Source organism: Rhincodon typus, chromosome 20 (genome assembly GCF_021869965.1).
Source record: "Rhincodon typus isolate 14 chromosome 20, sRhiTyp1.1, whole genome shotgun sequence".
NCBI lineage: Eukaryota > Metazoa > Chordata > Chondrichthyes > Orectolobiformes > Rhincodontidae > Rhincodon > Rhincodon typus.
In genome coordinates this window covers 49013559-49035335 of record NC_063351.1, presented here as the reverse complement: position 1 = coordinate 49035335, position 21777 = coordinate 49013559, and the positions used below count along the sequence as shown (strand labels likewise).

The 21777-nt window shown below is 44.9% G+C and overlaps 1 protein-coding gene across 1 annotated transcript in view; it reads right to left on the bottom strand.

The window, feature by feature from the left end:
• LOC109933504 (VPS10 domain-containing receptor SorCS1-like) overlaps positions 1 to 19232 on the bottom strand; it is a 998692-nt gene extending 979460 nt beyond the window's left edge. Inside the window, exon 1 of the mRNA XM_048609233.1 lies at positions 18833 to 19232. Coding sequence (XP_048465190.1) covers positions 18833 to 19072 — 240 coding nt within the window. The 5' untranslated portion in view covers positions 19073 to 19232. The remainder of the gene's footprint in view (positions 1 to 18832) is intronic.
• Positions 19233 to 21777: the final 2545 nt, after the last annotated feature.

Genomic DNA, 21777 nt, shown 5'->3' with positions numbered 1-21777 from the left:
AGACCCGAAACGTCGGCCTTCCTGCTCCTCTGATGCTGCTTGGCCTGCTGTGTTCATCCAGCTTTACACCTCGTTAGCACTAATATAATCCTGTTCTTTTGCATAGACACATGCAAAGTATTCTCAAAATTTATGTCAGACTTTGCCTCCACCAAAAGATTTCCTTTCTTGTCTCTAATCAGTCATGCAATTCCTTTAATTGGCTTGTTTAAATGCCATAAAAAGGATTCTTGGATTTCAAAGTATGCTATATAGCAAAAGAATTTTTCTTCTTCTTCAGGTCACACTGTATTTTGCTTGTGAGCCAGTACTGGATATTGACAATAGAAAACATATTCCAGTTCCCAGAACTATTATCCGTCACACTGATGAGCACAAGAAATTCACAAAAGAAAATGTCTTAAAATGCACCTCATGCCAAGCAAGTGCTAAATGCAGTGAACAATATTACAATAGCAGTGCGGAGAATCTGCTGAAGAAGTCATCTGGTAAATAAGCGATCCCACTGTGACAATCATGATATTTCAAAACTATTATGATTTTAATGGTGCTGTATCTCTAAAGCGAAAGGCATGGATGTTAAATGTGTATGTGACTCCAGAGCTTTCGCCTGAGGTGAAAAAACCCACAGGAGAGTTGCAGAGGAAATCTGTCTTCTGTACGCAATGAGATTTTGGACTGTGTGCATGTGGGGGGGGATGGAAATAGGACAAGTCAAAGAACAGAGTTCACTTTGTGCTCCCGAGCAATCAGCAATTTGCATGTATTACTCTGCAGTCATTATCAATAACATGTAAGACAAGAATAATAAAGTGTGTGTGCTTGGAATTTTACCCAGACCTATGTTTGAATGCTCCTTCTGCGCACTTGAAAGTTGATCTTTCTAAGATGAAACCGATGTGGTTCCCAGTTACTGAGTCCTGCAAAGAATCTTTAGAACCCTAGCAAATCAAAAAGAGGGCAATGGAACTTGCTCCCATTTATACTGAACTGCTGCAGTCAGTGTCAGATTCAGTTATGATAGAATGTAGATGTCATCGATATTGTAGTCCTGATTAACATTAATCTTTGTGCTTCAGGCAAAAAAATATGAAGTGGCCCCACCCCATAAACCAAAATATTTTATCCTCACTAGCATCACAAAGACTCTGCCTATTTATTCAAACCAATGACATATTTCATCATAGCTCGCAAACTTCTCCCATCCAGAAGGGAACATGATCTAAAGCCAACCACAAGACCCAATATGAACTGTGTGTTACAGAATCAGAGAAAGCTGGGAACATTTTCTTTTATAATTCATTCATGGGATGTGCGCATCACTAGCTAGGCCATCATTTATTGCCAATCCCAAATTGTTAAGAGTCAACCACATTGCTGTTGGATCTGGAGTCACATGTAGGCCAGACCAGGAAGGATGGCAGATTTCAAACCCCTAAAGGACATTAGTGAACCAAGTGGGTTTTTGTGACAATTAGCAATTAAACTGTTATTTTCAGATTAGTATTGAATTCAAATTCCACCATCTGCCATGGAGGGATTTGAACCCAGGTCCCCAGAACATCAGCTGGGTCTTTAGATTAATAGACTAGTGATAATACCACTAGACCATCATCTACCCCCTAATGTAGAGCTTATTCAACCTCTGGGGAGAGAATAGAGGGTTTTTAGTTTTAGGCCTGGCTGATTTCTCCACTGGGTGTTAAATGATTTGCATTTTGGGATTTACTTTCTCATTTCAAGCACAAACTCCCTGCTGCAGTACTGAGGGTGTGCTATGCTGTTGGAGGCACAGATATCAGATGACACACAGAGGTCCCATTTGCTTTCTCAGGTGAGAGATGCACAGGGGCCTCCCACCACCCAGGAGTTCTGGCCAATGTTTAACTCTCAACCAACAAAAACAGATTATTTGGTCATGCTCACATTATTGTTTGAGGGATCTTACTGGGCACATATTAACTGTCTCATTTCTGACAATCTTCATTGGCTATAAAGTACTTTGGAAGGTTCTGAGAACATAAAATAGGCCAGAATGGAAGAAAATCACTGGATATTTATATAAATGCAAGGATTTTCTCTGTAAAGGGACAGTAAGCAGTACATGACCGATTTCCACACCCTTGCTGGGTAGAGAAGCGTACAGTGGAAACAACTAGCCCACAGCCCAGTTACTGTGAATGTGTGAGGTTTTGCATTTACAACCTTTGATCTGTAAATTCCCTCCCTGTCTAGTTTTAATTTACCTCTTTTAACTTACTCCTATTCCAAATTTCTTCAGTCTGGTGAAACACAAGCCATGGAATTCCATCCATGGTCAGCTGGAAGGAAGGAGATGTGGGGCCCAATTAAACAAGGAAGCAGTAATAAATAAGGCAACAACTGCTGCAGGAAGCAATGGATCTGGGGAGGAGAATGGATGTGGAGAGGACTTAGTGCTGTCTTTAGATACTTTCTAATCTACTTGTTGAGGGATGTTGTGACACACCTCTGGAACAGATGGGGAACCCAGGCCGCCTAGTTCAGAGGTAAGGGCATTACCACTGCACCTCAAGAACACTCTAAGTACTGCTTTTAGACTGAGACAAAAGACAAGAACAATTCTCATACACTTTTATAATCCACCCGTAAATATGGAGGACACAAGAATTTTGTGTAATATATGACTTTTCACTCTTCAGAGCAGATTTGGCCTGTCCTTTCCAATACAACACAGTTAATTTTCTGCTTCAGTAACGGCATTAATCAACCTCCAAGACCTCATCTGAGTAGGCACTTCTGAAATCTGAACCATGATATTGAGCAGAAGCTAGCCGTTGTAAGATAGAGTGTCTCATAGCCCTGCTTGGAGTTAAGAAGAATGAGAGGTGACCTCATTGGGACTGGCCATTGTAGAACCTATAGAGGTCGTTTTCCTTGGCAAGAGAATCTAGAATGGGAGGAGTGCACAACCTCAGGATGAAGGGATGATCATTGAGGAGAAATATCTTCAGTCAGGTTTATGAAGTATTGGAATTCTCTACCTCAGAGAGGTGTGGTTGCTCCATCACTGTGTATATTTAGACTGAATTGATACATTTCTGGTCTGTCACGTGTCACACTGATGGATCAGAACATCCAAGTACTCAAGAATGTATTGAATTTATAACTGTAACATGCATTTAAAAAGGATGTACAGCCAAAAACTGTGATGTGAATTCAGTGAACATCTGAAAGTATCAAGGCAACTTGAAAAAGCAACTCCTCAAAGGGGCAGTGGCTTGTCAAAACAAATTGGACTGTAATCCCCTTTAGCTACAGTGGTAATAAAAGACTGACCATCCGCCTCAGAAGAAAGTTAAGCAGAAATTGACCACCAGAAAACTGACCACCTCCTCAGCAGAATTGCTGTGAATTATGTCCCAAAATATACAGAAATGTTAGTATGTTACCTTTCCAGGAATATACCAAAAAAGTTATTATAAATGGCAAACTCTGGCCTCTGTTTGTATGGGCTGATGTACTAGCATGTATTAATGTCCCATGAAGGTTGCAGCTTGAGGACAACCATTACATACCTCTGCACTGCAGGTAAAGACTGACACCTCTCTCACATGGAGTGGCAGATGCCAGACTAGACAGTGAAGTCACCATAAAGAAAGAAATAGGACAAAATTTTGAAAGCAACTGTCTCACTATCAAAATCAGCATTAACAGTACTATCCAAATTAATGTCTGTGATGTTCCACTGACAAGTCTTCGTAGAACTGAACAACTGATTTGTAAATCTTTTAATGAGTCTTCTAACTCATGCATACATTAGAAATGTGAATTGTGTGTGTCACATTTTATAGAGTCATTGAGTCATAGAATCATACAGCATGGAAACAGACCCTTCAGTACAACTGGTCCATGCCTATCAAGTTTCCAAACTAAACTAGTCCCACTTGCCTGCATTTGGCCTATATCCCTCGAAACCTTTCCTATCCATATCCAAATGTCTTTTAAATGTTGTAACTGTACCTGTATCTACCACTTCTTCTGGCAGTTCATTCCACATACAAACCACCTTCTATGTGAAAAAGTTGCCCCTCAAATCCCTTTTAAATCCTTCTCCTCTCACTTTGAAAATATGCCCTCTAGTTTTGAACTCCCCTACTCTAGGGAAACAGCCTTTGCTCTTCACCTTATCTATGCCTCTCATGATTTTCTTGTTTAGTAGCTAATAAAATCCTTAACTCAAGAAACCCTGGTTATTTTGGCTGTTTTTAAAGCACAAGTTCATTTGGATTGGTAAAAATGTATCCAGAAGAGTAGGGATCCTTTTCCAATTAACCTCAGTGCAACAAACCGAGAGAGAGGTTGAATTCAGAATGAGAGCCAGTTAATGCCTCCTCATCTAGGAGTATAATTATTTGGGCGAATCCTATCCAGAATCATAATGAATTGAGGAACCATGCCAAGGGATATGAAGAACAAGGAGGAGAATGTAGTTGACGCCCAAGATTGGCCAACATTGTGCTGAGTGCTGGAGCAGGCTCAAGAGACCATATCATCGACTCCCATCCCTCATGTAAAATCACAAGTCAAATTGTAGGGACCTGCCTACAAGTTCATTCTAAACTTTGAGAAAGGTAAGAAGGGGTAAGGATTTAACACAATGTGCCCACAAACATCCTTTATGTCAAAACAATGTGGAAACAGTGACCCAATAAATATATGAAAAAATATCTTTATTTTATTTACACTTTACAATGCTCTGACCTTATATAGGCCTTGGAAGATGTTGGTAGGTAGCCTCAGAAAATCTCAGCACTTCTTTTCCTACATAGCATATCATCTTGCACAGAGTGCAATTCTGTCTGCCATGTCATCAGTTTTCTTATTGTAAGTACCAGAGCATTTTTATAGCCTTTGCAGCTTGCTCTGAGGGAGTAGCCAGGTTAGCAGGCAGGCAGTTAATGGGCACCTCAGGGTCCTCAGGCTCATCACATAGTATCATCACCTCATCTGGTAGTTCTGTTGTGCATTGTACAATGTAACCCACCTTGGAATCAACTTCTACGGTTGTCTCTGTTGGAATTTCCTTGCTAACCTCCTGCAAGTCAGTGAGATCGGGTTGACTGTACTCATTCTGCTTCTCATCATTCTTGGCATTTTGCTCATTCAGCCATAGCCATTTTACCCCAATGTGGCAGATTATGGCTTCTAACACCATCTCTCTGCCTCTTCATCATCAGTATAGTCTCAGTCATCTGATCAACCAGCTGCCACCAGTAATGTGTTTGCAGAGACCCAATCACTCCTTGATCCATTGGCTGGAGCTTGACTTTGGGGTTGGGACACAGGAATGTCGTATGATGAGAATATACAGGTTTAGCTAATCCAGAGTCCCCAGACTGAAACTTCAGCTCATCGCAAGATTCTTTCTGTTGGATTTCTTGTTTCAACAATGGGAATGATTGTCAACTTCACCAAAACTGGAGTTTGGATGATCCAAATTTGATACGTTGTATTGTCGCTATGTTAACACGTGCTTACTTTCAGCAAGGTCACAGGATATTAATAAGCATAGGTTGGCCAAATCCATTCCCTAATCTAAAGCCATGATGTGGAGGTGCCGGTGTGGGACTGGGATGGACAAGGTCAGAAGTCACACTACACCAGGTTATAGTCCAACAGGTTTATTTGAAAACACAAGGTTTTGGAGCGCTGCCCTTTGTGATTTCAAATAAACCTTTTGAACTATAACCTGATGTCATGTGACTTCTGACCTTAAAGCAATGAGGTTTGTTGTAGCCTCCTCTTTAGTCACCTCTGCCAAGATCAAAGTCTACAAGACCAACATCCAAATCAGATTATCCTTCAGCTACTCACTGGATCACCTCACATCAGGAGGAAACAGAATAGATCTTTCAAGGGTTACATAACATAAAGGGCTGCAGAAATCTGCCAGTTCTGAAGAATTCATATCAGACTCAAAATGGTAACTCCGTTTCTCTCTCCACAGATGTTGCCAGACCTGCTATACTTCTGTGTTTGCAACATCTCTTTCACAATATTTTGGTTTGAGGAAGAGAAACAACATGGAATTATGGGTAAGCACATGAAATATGGGAGACTTTGTCTGTTTACTCATGTACTTAGCTTTTGCCCAAGATATGTCGATACTATAAGATATAGATATGTACTATTAGTAGTATGCCATCCCTTGCCTTTGTCATATTTTGTTGTTTATCAGATTTGTAATTACCCATTACAGCCCCCAGCAAATCAAAAATAATAAATTTGTTGCTGCTTAAGAGCTGGAACAAACTTTGTGTCAATTCCTTTCACTAGTATGGAAACAAGCTGCCTGGTCCATTCAGTCTATGTTCCACAGAAGCCTCCACTCTTAACTTACTCATAATTTCCTCCCTCGTGTACACATCCAATCTTCCCTTACATATATCGATGCTGCTCACCTCCAGCACTGCACTTATAGCAAGTCCCTTATTTTAACCATGGGTGCAAAAAGACTTATTAAAAACAGCTGGAAGAAAGAGCAAACTTGAATGGAGGATCACAGGCAGTAGAGTCATAGAGATATACAATATGAAAACAGACCCTTCGGTCCAACTTGTCCATGCTGACCAGGTATCTTATACAATTCCAGTCCCATTTGCCAGCTTTTGGCCCATATCCCTCTAAATTTTTCCTATTCATATACCCATCCAGATGCCTTTAAAATATTGTAATTGTACCAGCATCTGCCACTTTCTCTGGCAGCTCATTCCACCCTCTGCATGAAAAATGTTGTCCCTTAGGTCCCTTTTAAATCTTTCCCCTCTCACCTTAAACCTATGCCCTCTAGTTTTGGACTCCCCCCACCCCATGGAAAAGACCTTGTCCAATTACCCTATCCATGCCCCTCATGATTTTATAAACTTCTACAAGGTCACCCTCAGCCTCCGACGCTCCAGGGAAAATAGCCCCAGCCTATTCAGCTTCTCCCTACAGCTCAAACCCTCTAACCCTGGCAACATCCTTCTAAATCTTTTCTAAACCCTTTCTAGTTTCACATCATCCTTCCTACAGGACCGAGACCAGACTTGCAAGCAATACGCCAAAAGTGGTCAAACCAATGTCCTGTAAAGATGCAACGTGACCTCCCAACTCCTATAGTCAATGCACTGACCAATAAAGGCAAATACCTTCTTCACTATCCTATCTATCTGGGACTCCACTTGAACCTGCACTCCAACATTCCCAAGGACCTAACCATTAAGTGTATAAGTCCTGCCCTGATTTGCCTTTCCAAAATGCAGCACCTCACATTTATCTAAATTAAACTCCATCTGCCACTCCTTGGCCCATTGGCCCAACTGATCAAGATCCTGTAGTACTCTGAGATAATCTTTTTCATTGTCCACTACATCTCCAATTTTGGTGTCATCTGCAAACTTACTAACCATACCTCTTATGTTCATATCCAAATCATTTATATAAATGTCAAAAAGCAGTGGACCCAGCACCGATCCTTGTGGCACACTGCTGGTCACAGGCTTCCAGTCTGAAAAGCAACCTTCCATCACCACCCTCTGTCTTTTACCTTCAAGCCACTTCTGCATCCAAATAGCTAGTTGTCCCTGTACTCCATGTGATCTAACAGTCTACCAGGAGAAACCCTGTGAAACACCTTACTGAAGTCTATATAGATCACGTATGCCACTCTGCCCTCATCAATCCTCTTTGTTACTTCTCAAAAAATTCAATCGAGTTAGTGAGTCATGATTTCCCACACACAAAGCCATGTTGACTATCCCTAATCAGTCCTTGCCTTTCCAAATACATGCAAATCCGGTCCCTTACAATTCCATTCAACAAATTGCCCACCACCAATGTCAGGCTCACTGGTCTATAGTTCCCTGGCTTTTCCTTACCACCTTTCTTAAATAGTGGCACCACATTAGCCACTGTCCAGTCTTCAGGCACCTCACCTGTAGCTATTGATGATACAAATATCTCAGCAAGGGGCCCAGCAATCTCTTCGCTCACTCCCCACAGAGTTCTAGGGTACATCTGATCAGGTCCTGAGGATTTATCCACCTTTATGCGTTTTAAGATGTCAGCACCTCCTCCTCTGTAATGTGGACATTTTTCAAGATCAAGAGAGGCACAGTAACCCCTTAAGCCACTGAATCTTACTTTAGCATAATTTATACTGTGCCTAAGAAACCTAGTCAATCGTAGCCCTGAAATGCATAGAAGCAGTGAAAGGTGCTGTAGACTGTTGTACAGAAAGTCTCCAGATAGCTACAATGCACTAAGCGACCTACATAAAGCATGCAAAGAGTTAAACAGCTCTAACTCCCTTTAAAATATGATCCACTTCATTCATCTTAGTAACTGTAAGAAATATACACTACACAGAACAGCAAGCAAAATGCAGATGAATCCAAAGCAAGCTAGCGATCAAATATAATAAATACTTGTGTCCATGCACACCTTCTGAGGGAATTAAGCAAGTATTTACATTGAAAAGAATTCGACCAAGATTTGGCAGCCACTTTTCTCGCCCCACATCTCCCATGCTGAAACAGTACAGTGGCTGTGTTGCCGACAGAATACAGCATTCTCAACTCCTACAACAAGCATTTGCGCCCCCCCATTCTTTGCGTAAGTTTCAACTTAACAGAAACAATGTTCTTTGCAGAACTGCAAGGCAAAATTAGAGGGGTGGGGAAGAAAAAAGATCAAATTACAGTCTCTTCTAGTAACACATATTGAGCTACCAAACCACAGCTTTCTATTTCTTACAGGCACTTTCCAACACGGCAAAGAAAAATAAACATTGTTCGGAGGACAATTGAGATGCCTAGAACAATAAGATTTGTACTAAATATTGATTATGGTGCATATGAAAGTACTGCACTCATAGATTCGGTAATTTGCACGTATTTGTTAAATTTATCGACAATTTCACTGTGTTTAATACGTCCTTGGAATATTCAATTGTTCAGTGTTTGATTATTGTATCTATTAATGTTTCCATTTTCTGTGTGCTGCTGGTCAAATCTACTGAAAAATATAAACAAAACTGAAAGCAAACAGCTGGAAGCCTCTGACTGCAGGTATTTTAAAAGCACTGTAAATAAAGCGCCTGTTCAAACGTAGAAATGGAATGTCATCTTTATACATCTCCAAGGCATAAAATGCAATACTCTCACTTCACTTCAGTTTTATTCTATTTATTGCCCTACTTTTTGACAGGTCCTGGACTGTGCATTATCCTACAGCTGAAAGAATAACGGTGTTTCCTGTCTGCAATTTGGCTGCCTTTCACTTTCTATCCAGCTCTTGCGAGAAGACATTGACCTAACCTGTCCATCTTCTCACTCACCTATCTGCTCCACCCCTCCCATGGACCAATCACAATAACCCCCTACCTGCATCCACCTATCACCATCTCTTCTACCCTAACCCACCACACCCCCCCCAACCCCAACCCCTCCCTTTATTTACTTCTGGGCTCCCCTCCCCAGTCCTGATGAAGGGTTTCGGCCCGAAATGTTGACTTTCCTGCTCCTCGGATGCTGTCTGACCAGCTGTGGTTTTCCAGCCTTATGCTACAGACTCTACATTGATTTTAAGGATCACCTATGGCCCTGCGGTGGGACATTCTCACAGAGACTGGACATTGTAGGCTTGAGATGTATTCCAGAGTGTTGAGCACGCTATCTAAGTTCTCTTGCAGTGCAGTGCTGAGGAAATGTTGCACTGCCAGAGGGCATGTCTTCTTATGAGATATTAAGTTAATTTACTGTCCATCTTCTCAAGTAGGTGTAAAAGATCCCATGGCACCAAATTGAACAAAGTTAAAGTAGGTTGTCCCACCATCATGGTCAATAATTATCCTTCATCCATAACCAACTATCCAGTCATTCACTTCATTGCTGATTCTGGGCAAATTGGGCATCACACTTCTCAAATGATATATTTCAGTGAGGACTTCAAATATCTGGACACCAAGAAAGGTGCAAGATAAATGCAAAGCCTTTTTCATCCCTAACTTTGTTGTATTCCAACATTTATCATTGCAATATGCAGCCAGTCTTCCAATGGAGAGGAATTGCAAGGATATTACTGGCTGAAGTTGGCATGAGTGGGACAGGCATCATTCCACATGGTCCAGCTGACCATATCAATTGATAACTGCAGATATGTAATATTGATGCTTTCACCATTACAGGAGACAAAGTATAATGTCCCTAAACAACAACATTAAAGCCTCCTGCTGAGGTACCCAGCTTCACAGATGCCAGTCTTCAGCCAATTTCATTTACTCCACTTGATTTAAAAAAAACAGCTGCCAGCATTAGATGCAACATAAGGGTGTGGGCTCAGACAACATCACCACTGCAGTACTGAAGATGTGTGCTCTAGAAGCAAATGCCCCCTTAGCCATGCTGTTCCAGTACAGGACAACACTTGCATCTACCTAACAAGTGCAAAGCATTGCCCAGGTATACCTTGCATACAAAAACAAAACCTCAACAAAGATAGCCTGGCCAATTATTGTGCGATCAGTGTGAAAGGCAGTCTTTACATTCAGCTAGCATCTGGCTGAGTGTGGCATCAAGGAGCCACAGTAAAACCAACATCAGTGGGCACTTGGTATTACTCCAGCCAGTGGAGAGATTTCCCCTTCATGAAAGAAGGTGGGGTATTGGAGACCAATCACCTCAAAGGTTGTTGAGAAGATTTGTAGCTCGGGTTGTGGATGAGGTTGTAGAGTTGCTCGCTGAGCCAGTGTCTTTGATTGCAGACATTTTGTCACCCTGCTAGGTAACATCATCAGTGTGTCTCTAGTGAAGCGTTAGTGTTCTGTCCCATTTGTTATTTATATGCCTCGGTCTGCTGGGGTGGTTGGCATCACTTCCAGTTCTGTTTTTCAGTGGTTTGTATATCAGGTTCCGTTCAATGTGTTTGTTGATGGAGTTCTGGTTGGAATGCCAGGCCTCCAGGAATTCCCTGGCATGTTTCTGTTTGGCTTGTGCCATTACGGATGTGTTGTCCCAGTCGAATTCATGTCTTTCTTTGTCCGTGTGTATTGAAACCAGTGAGAATTGGTCGTGTCTCTTGGTGGCTAGTTTGTGTTTGTGTGTCCTTATTGTCAGTTTTCTTCCAGTTTGTCCTATGAAATGTTTCTCACAGTCCTTGCATCGTATTTTGTATATTACATTAGTTTTATTGGTTGTGAGTATGGGATCCTTTACGTTCGTCAGTAGCTGTTGTAGGGTGGTCGTTGGTTTGTGGGCTACCCTGGTACCTAGGGGTCTGAATAGTCTTGTGGTCATCTCTGATATGTCTCTAATGTATGGTAGGGTGATTAGTGTGTCTGGCCGTCTTGTCTAGTGAGCAAGTCTACAACCTCACCGATCATCTCAGATGTAGGACTGCTGCAGCTGCTCCTCAGAATAGTATCCTAGTCATAGCAATCTTCTGCTGCTTCAGTACCATCCCTCCAGAAGAGGGGATGCTTACTGCTAAATGCACAATGTTCGCACCATTCATGACTCCCCAGATACAGATACTGCTTGCTTCCATATGCAGCAAGACCTGGACAACATTGAGAGTTGGGGTGTTACGTGGCAGGTCGTATTCAGGTCACACAAGCATCAGACAATGGCCGGCCACTAAGAGAATCTAACCATTTCCTTCGTCATTCAATGGAATACCGAACCCCACCATAACTGGATCTAGCATATAAATACTGTGGCAATAAGAGCTGGCCGGAGGCTGAGTATTTTGTGGTAAGCAACTCATCTCACGACTGTGCAAACTCTGTCTATCATCTGCAAGGCGCAAGCCAGGAGGTGATGGAATACTCTCCAGTTGTCTAAATTAGTACAACTCCAATACAAGAAGCTTAATACCATACAGGACAAAGCAATCCATTTGATCAGCACCACATCCACAACCAACTCACAGTGGGAACTGTGTATAGCATCTACAAGATGCATCCCAATAAACTGTCAAGCCTTCTTCGATAACAAATTCCAAACCACAAACTCTCCAACCTAAGGATAACGGCAATAGACTTGTGGAAACACCACCATCTGTAAGTTCCTCTCCGATCCACACTCCATCCTGACTTGGAACCACTCCTTCTCTGTCTCTAGATCAAAACCATGGAACTCTCTCAGAAACAGCACCGTGGGCGTCCTTTACCAGATGGACTACAGCAGTGAAAGAAAAATAACTAATCGCCACCTTTAATGGGTGTTCGGGATAGCCAACAAACTCTGACCTTGTCAGCATCACCAAGCCCAATAAAGATAAAACAAAACTGGCTCAAGGAACAGTCAATTTATAAAATAATAAAAGGGGAAAGTTGATGGTCTACTGGGCCTTCTGTCTCAAGAAAAAAAAGGTAGATTGATTTGGATGTGATCACTGCTCATGTAAAACATGTCGAGTGAGAATTGTTGGCTCAAATCCAACATTGAAACAATTTCTAGCTCAGACACCTGAAGGCAGGATACTACTAACACTACATGGTTTGCATCTCCAGTAACATCAGTTAATTAGCTATCCAATTTTGGCTTAAGATCATAACGAACATGTCTAAAAGGAGAAGTATCACAATACCCTCTGGTATATAGAGAAATTCGCAAACATCTCCTCTTCTCATCTCTATCTTCCTGGTGATGCCTCATTCAGCGATAGGGTCTAACAAGTGATTCCCAGAACTCAACAAAATTGATACCTTAATCTATTTGACAACAGAAGGAATGTTTGACTATTTTCTCTGCAGAAAAAGTGATAGGTCACTCTGTCTACTATTGAATCCATTCCCAAACTATTTTGCTCTACCCATTGATGAAACAAGGCAACAATAAAATGCTGCCTGACTGAGGTTTTCCAGCACTTTTTGGAGAAAGGAACACTGTTAGCCCTTCAGTTCGATGACCTTTCATCAGAACAATTGACCTGAGAATGCTAACTTTTCTCCCCATTGATGCTGCCTGACCAGTTGAATGTTTCAAGCATTTTGTTTGTATCTTAGATTTCCAGCTTCTGCTGCATTTATCTTTAGTCTTGGTGGATTTAATTACTCTACAAGCCCAAGTTGTCAGATTCAGCTGTTCCTAAAAAAAATCTTAATTAACACAAAATAAGGAATCAAAATACGTTGTATGCAGAGATAACATATAATTCCAATACGTAGAGCAAGATTGTACAGAATGAACTAAGAGCCAGAAATCAACAAGTGAATGTAAAGGAGAGAGCACTTTTATCTAACTGGGGATTGCTCTTTGTTCATTGCAGCAAATGTATATTGACATTGCAATGGAAATAGAATCTTGTCTTTTACTAACTGAACCAGTGAAAAGGTTTCCTTCCCCAATGAAAATAAAACAGTGAAATTTTAACCAAACCAACGATGGCCTTTCCAACAGTATGAACTGGCTTTCTTTGACAAATTACTTCTCGTTCCTTGTAGTGTGCAGTTTGCCTCAGCAGATAGCGTAGCAAAAGAATGTTCATGCTTGACTACAATTGACAATATAGTAATTAGGTGAATTGCATTTATCTACACTTGTCTCCTGACAAATTCCTCAACTGATGCTTCGACTACTGTTTCAATGACATAATATCATTACTTACTCTGAAAACATACGACAAGCCTTAGCATTAATGGATGAGATAGGCAGTTATTACAGAGTATTTGCACATCAGGGATTGGAGGTTATTGATCAACCCAAGTTGTTAAATCAAGGAAAATCAAATCTTGTTTATCGTTGCATGAGATGAGTACAGGCACACAGGTTCCCCCTTTAAGTAACAACAGTTTCTTCTTGTTACTCTAAGATCTTACAGCAGCAGCTCTGAAACAGAGCAATAAAACTAGGCTCCATTCTTATGGATACCTGGAATATATTACAATGGTGCTCAGTTCATGTCAGATGTTAGAGGTTGATTTAAATAAACACTAGTCTTACCTAACGGCACAAGTGAAACATTACAACAGTTCATGTATTTCTGCATGAACAACAAAATATTATAAAACATTCAAATTATTGTTGCATTCACAAAGAAGAACATTAATCAACTTGCATTGTGTACAAGTTGTTGATGAGTCTTCTGATGAAAATATCATTAACCTGAAATGTTGTTAACTTCATTTCTCTCTGAGTTTCTGTTTTCAGAGGTTGGAAATAATACTTGCATTAATTTTAATAAGAGTGGAACCATGATAATTAACTGTGCAGCTGATTTGGGAGGGGAGGTTGTCAGTAAAGTTTCCCAGTAAGAGATTGATAGAAACAGTAGAAGAAGTGAATCAAAGTCCTGAAGCTGCCCTCCTTGGATATGTCTACATCTCCAAGGACTGGTTCGAGAAGATCAAGACAGGCCAGCCCAGTGGACTGGCACCCACCCATCACCTTGTACTTTTGCTCCCTCCCCCACCATCGCCATGCAATGCAGAAATTCACCATGCCCCCTCTGATAGCACCTTCTGAATCCAACCACCTCTAACACCTAGAAGGATAAGGGCAGCAAATGCATAGGAGAAAAACCAGCATCTGCAGGCTTTCCTCCCCCAGGGACAACACCATCCTGACTTAGAATGATAGGGCCATTCCATAGGAACAAGAGTAGGCCATTCGGCCCCTCAAGCCTATTCTGCTGTTCAATGAGACCACAGCTGATCGAGCCGCCTAACTCCAAATACCCATCTGTTGGCCATATCCCTTAATAGACTTGCTTAACACAACATCACCTTTCTCAGATTTGACATACACAACTGATCCCGGATCCACTGCCATTTGTGGAAAACAGTTCCAAACCTTCACCACCTTTTACGTGTAAAAAGCGTGCCTGGCGCTTACATCACATGGAGCTGGAGTGGGTCAAGAATGTTATTCACCGCCTTTTCACTCAGGGCAATTAGCAATTCGTAACAAACACTGGGCCAGCCACTTCCTACAAATTATACCTTTTCATCTTTTTTTAAAAAGTGATTGCCTTAATTATTTAAGTTTCTACAGTTTTCAGGAGACAACTGGTATCACACCCTTTCTCTCTTCAGAGAAGCTGTTGGGAAGATGCTGAGGGTCATAAAACAGCAAGAATAAAACAAATGCACTGCTCAACGGGACTGCCATTTGGAAGTTTTCAAGCATCAGTCATAAGTTTTACTTTTTTTTTCCTTCTGGTCATTTCTACTGGTCTGCATCAATTTACTGGTGACCAGTTGTGGTAATTTGCCGGCATGTACACCGGGTGACTTAATTCGCATCCTACGCAGCAGCGTTTTAAAAATGTATTCACGGGATCCTTGTATTTTCATTTCAGTTGAACTATACAGCTTCAGGGGGAGAAAATGCAATAAAAACGATAACGTGGAAATAAAAACTGACAAATTCGGCAAAACTCTGCGTTCCTGTGTGTGTGTTGGTGGGGTGGAGGGGAGGTGGGCGAGATGCGTGGCTTAATGTTCTTTTACAGAAAGTGATAAATTTGTCTACTGAAGATCCCACCCTCCACACACACGCGCCCGTTAAAAACACAAATTTAAAAAAAAACTTGAAGGAAACGCTCGGTAGCAAACAGCTTGAGCTGCAGCGCTCTCTCTGGTAGAGCTTGTCTGGGGGTGAGAAGTGGCTGGATTAAAATCACGCCGTGCCCTCCTCAGGGATACAGACCCTCGCCCGACCATCTCACACAGACAGCGCCCAGCCTCGCCGCTGGAATTTCACGCTGCAGCGGGGAAAAGGTGGCAATGTTAGAGTTGGAATGTGGCAATGTTAGAGACACTGCCTTCAGTTAAACCACCTGTTCTCAGCAACTTAGAGCACTGCTCTGTGAGAGAGTGAATAGATAGAATAGGGAATGATATCTCGTGTGTTTTCATTTCATATTTTCAACAATTCAGTGAGAAGAGAGAATAACAGGTTATGTGTGTTTGTGTGTTTTTGCCCTGTCATAAGCCCACATCCCATCTCGTCTGCTAAACAGGAACACAAGGCTATCCCTTTCCGTCAGCCCAAACACAGGAACCGCTACTGGGAATCTCCTTAAACTCCTCCTCCCCCTCTCGACGCTTGTTCTTTCAAAAACCATTGGAGTGGACACGAAATTGATTTGCTGATATTTTAAATTAAAAGTTTTGAACCGATTAGAGAAGCCCGTGCCAGGCTGCCAGGAAATGGGTTAGAAAGCGGTTATACAGACCGATGACAGGTCTAGTTCACAAAGAGTTCTGGAATGTCATTTTCAGTGAGTGAGACCTGGAACCCACAAGGTTCTCAGAGCTTCTGAGTCTTGCTCAAGTACAATGAGAAGCTCCAAGGCATCCTTTATATCGGGTCAGTCCCGGGCTGCACACGAGTGAATGGAAAACACTCACAATTCTGTTCTGGGATCGCCGCCGGGTATACATTGCTCTCTGAATTCCGCTTCTTCAGCTGAGAATTGCGGCCAGTGTCTGTACATTCATCCGCTTGGCTTTTGTCCCCGTCTCAACCTGCCTCTTCAATTCCAATAACCCCTGGCCCTATTTTGGAAATTTGTGCAGTATTGATGTACTGCGCCTAGCTAGGAGAAATTAACCCTTAGAGAATTGGCACCGATCCAGAGGGTGTGGCGGGGGGGGGTGGGGGACGGAGGAGTAGGAAACTGGGGAGGCCGGAAGAAGAGCATAAAGTTCCCCTTAATCCCTCACCCGCTGCCCAAATATCCGGAACAGGGGAAAAGAAGTAAGTATCCGACTTAAACAAACAAAACAAGATTAAAAACCCGTGTAAACAAGCTTGGCTCTCAATCCAAGATATAAATAACAGTGACACGTCTTTCCAATGGATTAGGAAAGAGTTGAATGACCTTATACAACTCGCCTTCAGCACACAGAGGGGTTACCCTGGAGTAAATAATGGGACGGACTATTGACACAGCTCCCCGCAACAAACCGCCGCAGAGCTGAAGCTGATGGCCTGGGAAAGGACAATGGCGACATTATTAACGAGGTTGGCCCAGGGTCAAGGAGCCAAGCGGCAGTGAACTGCTCACTGGCGAGCGGTAACGGAGCTGGCCCCACCGGTGGGACTCGCGATCCCTGCTCTTTTCCAGGCCAGTTATCACAGAGTCTAAAGTTGGCGCACAGGGCGCAACTTCACAGCAGGCAAGGTGAAACTCGGAGCACTGTGACCCAACAGGAGAGTGTACAACTTCAAAGAAAGGATGGAGAGAGATTGGTGGGAAAGACACCTGGCACTTAATGCAGGGAAGTGTGACATGATTCATTCTGTTGGGGAAAACACAGTACAATTGTAAAGTGTGTGCAGGAGGAGAAGGGGCTGGGTGTAGCTGTATATGACCTGTCCTGCTACCCTCACTGACCTGGGAACATGGTTAGTGAAGTCTGCATGACCATGGGCTGTGTTCATAGAGGAACAGGGTACACCAGCAAGGAGATTATGTCCAACTTATACAAAACACAGCTTCAGGTGGGAGTGGTGTGTCCAATTGAGGACAGTACACCCTGTGAAAGATGCGGAGACTTCACAGACAGGATGGGTGACCCCAAGCCTGAGGAAGTTCAGTTCCTTTGAGTGCACGAGTTGGGGCTGTAGTTATAGAACAGGTTTGATCGAGGGTGATCAACATCACAAATGATCGGGGCAGAGTAGCTGGGGAGAAACTGTTCCGTTTAGCTGACGGGTCCAGCACAAACTTAGAACAAATAGTAAAAGCTCCAGCGGAGAATCCGCTCTATGCAGTCGGCCTGGGGAATACCGAGTATCTCATCATATACAGGGCCAATTGAGGACCTTTTTTTCAAAAAAAAGGACTCAGATTATCTTCTAAAAAGGGAGAAACACAGAGCCTAGGGGCCAGAGCAAGGAGATGGAGAAGAATTCAGTGTCAGGACAAGACGGCCCTATGGTGTAGCTATTTCAATTTCCTATAATATTTAGAAACTGTGGAGGGGGGCCCTTAAAAAAGCATTCTCTCAGCGTCCTTCAGAAGGGGAGCGGGGCTTGGGGAGGGGGCTTTGCTGGCAGGTGGAGACTGGAATATTCGTTCCAGTTTGGATATCTGGGCACTGCGGCACCGCGTGGAATATACTGGAGATAAAAACCTCAAACCGTGTTTAACATCCGCAACTCCAGCCCCCTGCGTGTGCGTGTGAGAGAGAGAGAGGGTCCTGGTCACAGCTAATGGGGTAACATGAAAGCGTCTGTTTCCAAACAAACATTCCGACCAACTCCCTCCCCCTCCCCGGATGGAGAGGGTGCCGCGCTGAATTAAGAGAAACCTCCAGCAGTGATGAACAACTCAATAACTTGGCACCTTATCTATCACATCCCGTCACTGTTTCTCTCGGACAGGGTTCCCGCATTGACCACACGGGGAGAAACGAGGGCTTTTTGAACCCAGAGTGACAGACTCTCTCTCTCACACACACAGAAAAAGGTGCTTCTGGACGAGTTAATTGCTAGCGGAACGCACACTATAACCTACAGCCGGCGTTATCACATTTCCAGGATCGAGTTTGGGGACATAACTGTATGGTTACAACAAACCCACACACAGTCATCTTAGACTCCAGCCGCAGGCACCCTCTCATCCCAAACATTTCACAATTTACCCACATTTCTCGGATATATTCCCATTAGTTGACTGCAGGAACACCCTGAGATGAACGCCCTATCCTTCACTAAGCCTCCCTCACTAAGCGCTGCAAAGTCATACACACACTGTGCGCGACCCAAACTTGTGGGAAATGTGAAGCTTGTGCTCCTGGACGCTGGCCTGGCCTGAGAGAGAGAGAGAGAGAAGGGGGAAAGCAGCATGTACTTACACTGCTGTTCTGGCCAGACCAATGGACCATCGCCTGGTTGTGAGCCGAGTCCCCGCTGAGTGCGAACGTAGTGCTGGTCAGCTTCAGCGGCCGGGAGTCACCTCCTGCTCTCCCTGCTCCTGGGGCCGGAGACAAATCCAGGGCCGGGGCGAAGCTGCAACCCAGAGCCGCAACCAGGCTCCAGGGTAATATCCAGGGCGGCCCCGAGCAGCCCCGGGACGGGGTAAAACTGGTCCTCATCTTCGTCCGGAGGCAGCAAGAGCCGGGGAGCCAGTTAGCGGAGCAGCTCCTGGCCGGGTAATTGTGTGAGACACTGAGGGACACGCTCCCTCTGTCTCTGTCTGTGTGTGTGTGTGTGTGTCGCTCTCTTGAGTGTGAACACACTGCTCCTTCCTCACTCACTCTCACTCACTCTCACTCACTCACACCGCTCACGTTCCCGGCTTTCAGGAACAGCGCGCCAATGGGAGAGCAGGGGCTGGCATTTGGAGGGGTGGGGGGGGTGGGTAGGGATAGAGACAGACAGAGGGACCCTGCTGCTTCCACTCAGCCCGTGCGGGGTGGGGTGGGGAGTAGAAACAGAAGGTGAGCAGGAGGCGGAGCAGGGGCTGGGGAGGGGGAACCCAGGAGGGGAGATGGGGAAGGGCGTGGGAGATGGGGAGAGGGGAGCCAGAGGTGGGGAAGGAGAGTAGGAGGAGGTGACGGGGAGGGGGAGGAGTTGGGGAAGGGAAGAGGAGGTGGGGAGGGTGATTGGGAGGTGGGAAGCAGGAGTAGGAGAGGGGGAGGGGGATTGGGAGGTGGGGAGGGGGTTAGGAGATGGGGAGGGGCTATGGGAGGTTGGGAGGGGTTTAGGAAGTGGGGAGGGGGAATTAGGAGGTGGGAGTTTGGTGGAGGAGAGCACAGGGTCGGGAGGGGTTGGAGTAGGGGGCTAGGAGGATAGGGAAGGGGCTGATGAGAGCAGATGCCGGAGAGTTGGGGGAGAGCCAAAGCGGGTGGCGGAGCCAACTGCTCCGCTCTCTCTCTGTCTCAGTGTCTCATTTCCTCTCTCTGTCGCTCTCTCTGTCTTTATCCCTCCCTCTCTCTCTGTCTCTCTGCCTTTCTCTCTCTCTGCCTCTCTCCCTCTCTCTGCCTCTGCCTCTCTCTGCCTTTCTCTCTCTCTCTGTCTCTCTCTCTGTTTCTCTCTGCCTTTCTCTCTGCCTCTGTCTCTCTTCCTCTCTCTCTCTCTCTGCCTTTCTCTCTCTCTCTGTCTCTCTCTGTCTCTGGATCGAGCCCAGGACCTGCTGACCTACAGGACAGTGATTTCACCTGGGAGCCAGTGAATCTGACTCCCTCCCCTAACCCTCTCTCTGGGCTGGGTCCGAATGAATTGATTTGGAGATGTTAGAAACGGATAAAAAGCAGGTTCAGTCCCGCGCTCTGTCTAACCGGGCTCCAGCAGCACCTTGGACACAATAAGATTAAACCCGCGGCTAATTCCCAGGGAGAGGCTGCCCCCAGTGATCATCCACACACACCCCCACAGCCACCCCACTCCCCCTCCTCCCCTTTACCCCAATCCCCCTCCTCCCCTTTACCCCAATCCCCCTCCTTGCCCCTTTACCCTCATCCCCCTCCTCCCCTACTCGACCCTCCCCTCCTTTTTCCCCACCCCTCACTCCTCCTCCATTTCCTCAGTCTCCCTCCCATTCCCTCCCTTATTCCATCCATTCCCCTCACTTCCCCTCCCTCCCTTACTTCGTCCCCTCCCTCATTCCCTCTCCTACCTCACTCTCCTCTTGGTATTTCACTGTCCCTTTCTCTCCCCGCCCACCACATGCCCTTGTTGTGTACAGAGCCCATCCCTGCCGCTCTCACCCAGGGATGGGGTGAGCAGGGGGCTGGGGAGATGCTGGACCCTCTTCACTGGGTCATCAACAGTGTTCAGTCCCGGGGGAGTTGGTGTGGGGAGTAGAGTGGAGGAGCAATGGAGTGGGGGTGGAGGGAGTGGGGTGGGGGTGGGGGAGTGCAGAATCAGAGGGGTGTTGAGGTTGGGGGTGTGAGGATTGGGGGGTGGGGAAGGGAGGTGAGGGTGTGGGGGGTTGTCATTAGGGGGTTCCCGGTGCTGCCCCCTCCTGACAGTATACTCCTGTTGGGGCCGCTGTTGGAGAGCATGTCTGCCTGTCCCGGGCATCGTGCGCAGATCGGCCTGTGGGGAGGGGCTGCTTTCTGGAGCCTCCCCCTTCCCAGGCCAGAGGGAGAGATGGAACTGCCCCCTCCATGTGTGTGGGCTTTCACACAACGAGGGACACGGGTATGAACCCGGCCTCACTCACTCACACACACACAGACACACACACACACACACAGACACGCACACACACACAGACACACACACAGACACACACACACAGACACGCACACACACACAGACACACACAGACACGCACAGACACACACAGACACATACACAGACACATACACGCACAGGCACACAGAAAGAGAGACGCACAGACACACACACACAGAGAGGCAAACAGACACAGAGACACACACATAGACGAGGATACATATTCACAGACACCAACACACCCACACAGACAACCACACACGCACAGATACTAACACACCCACAAAGACACATCCACCCACACACACACACAGACACACAGACGCAGGCACACACTCACAGACACCATCACATCCACACAGACACCAACACACATACAGAGACACATCCACACACAGACACACAGAGTCACACCTACACACAGACAGAGACATACCCACACATAGAGATACACCACACATAGAGATACACCCACACACAGACAGACACACCCACACAGAGGCATGCCCACTCACAGAGACACACAGACACACCCACACACAGACAGACACACCCACACACAGAGACACACCCGCACACAGACACACCCACACCCACACACAGACATACCCACACACAG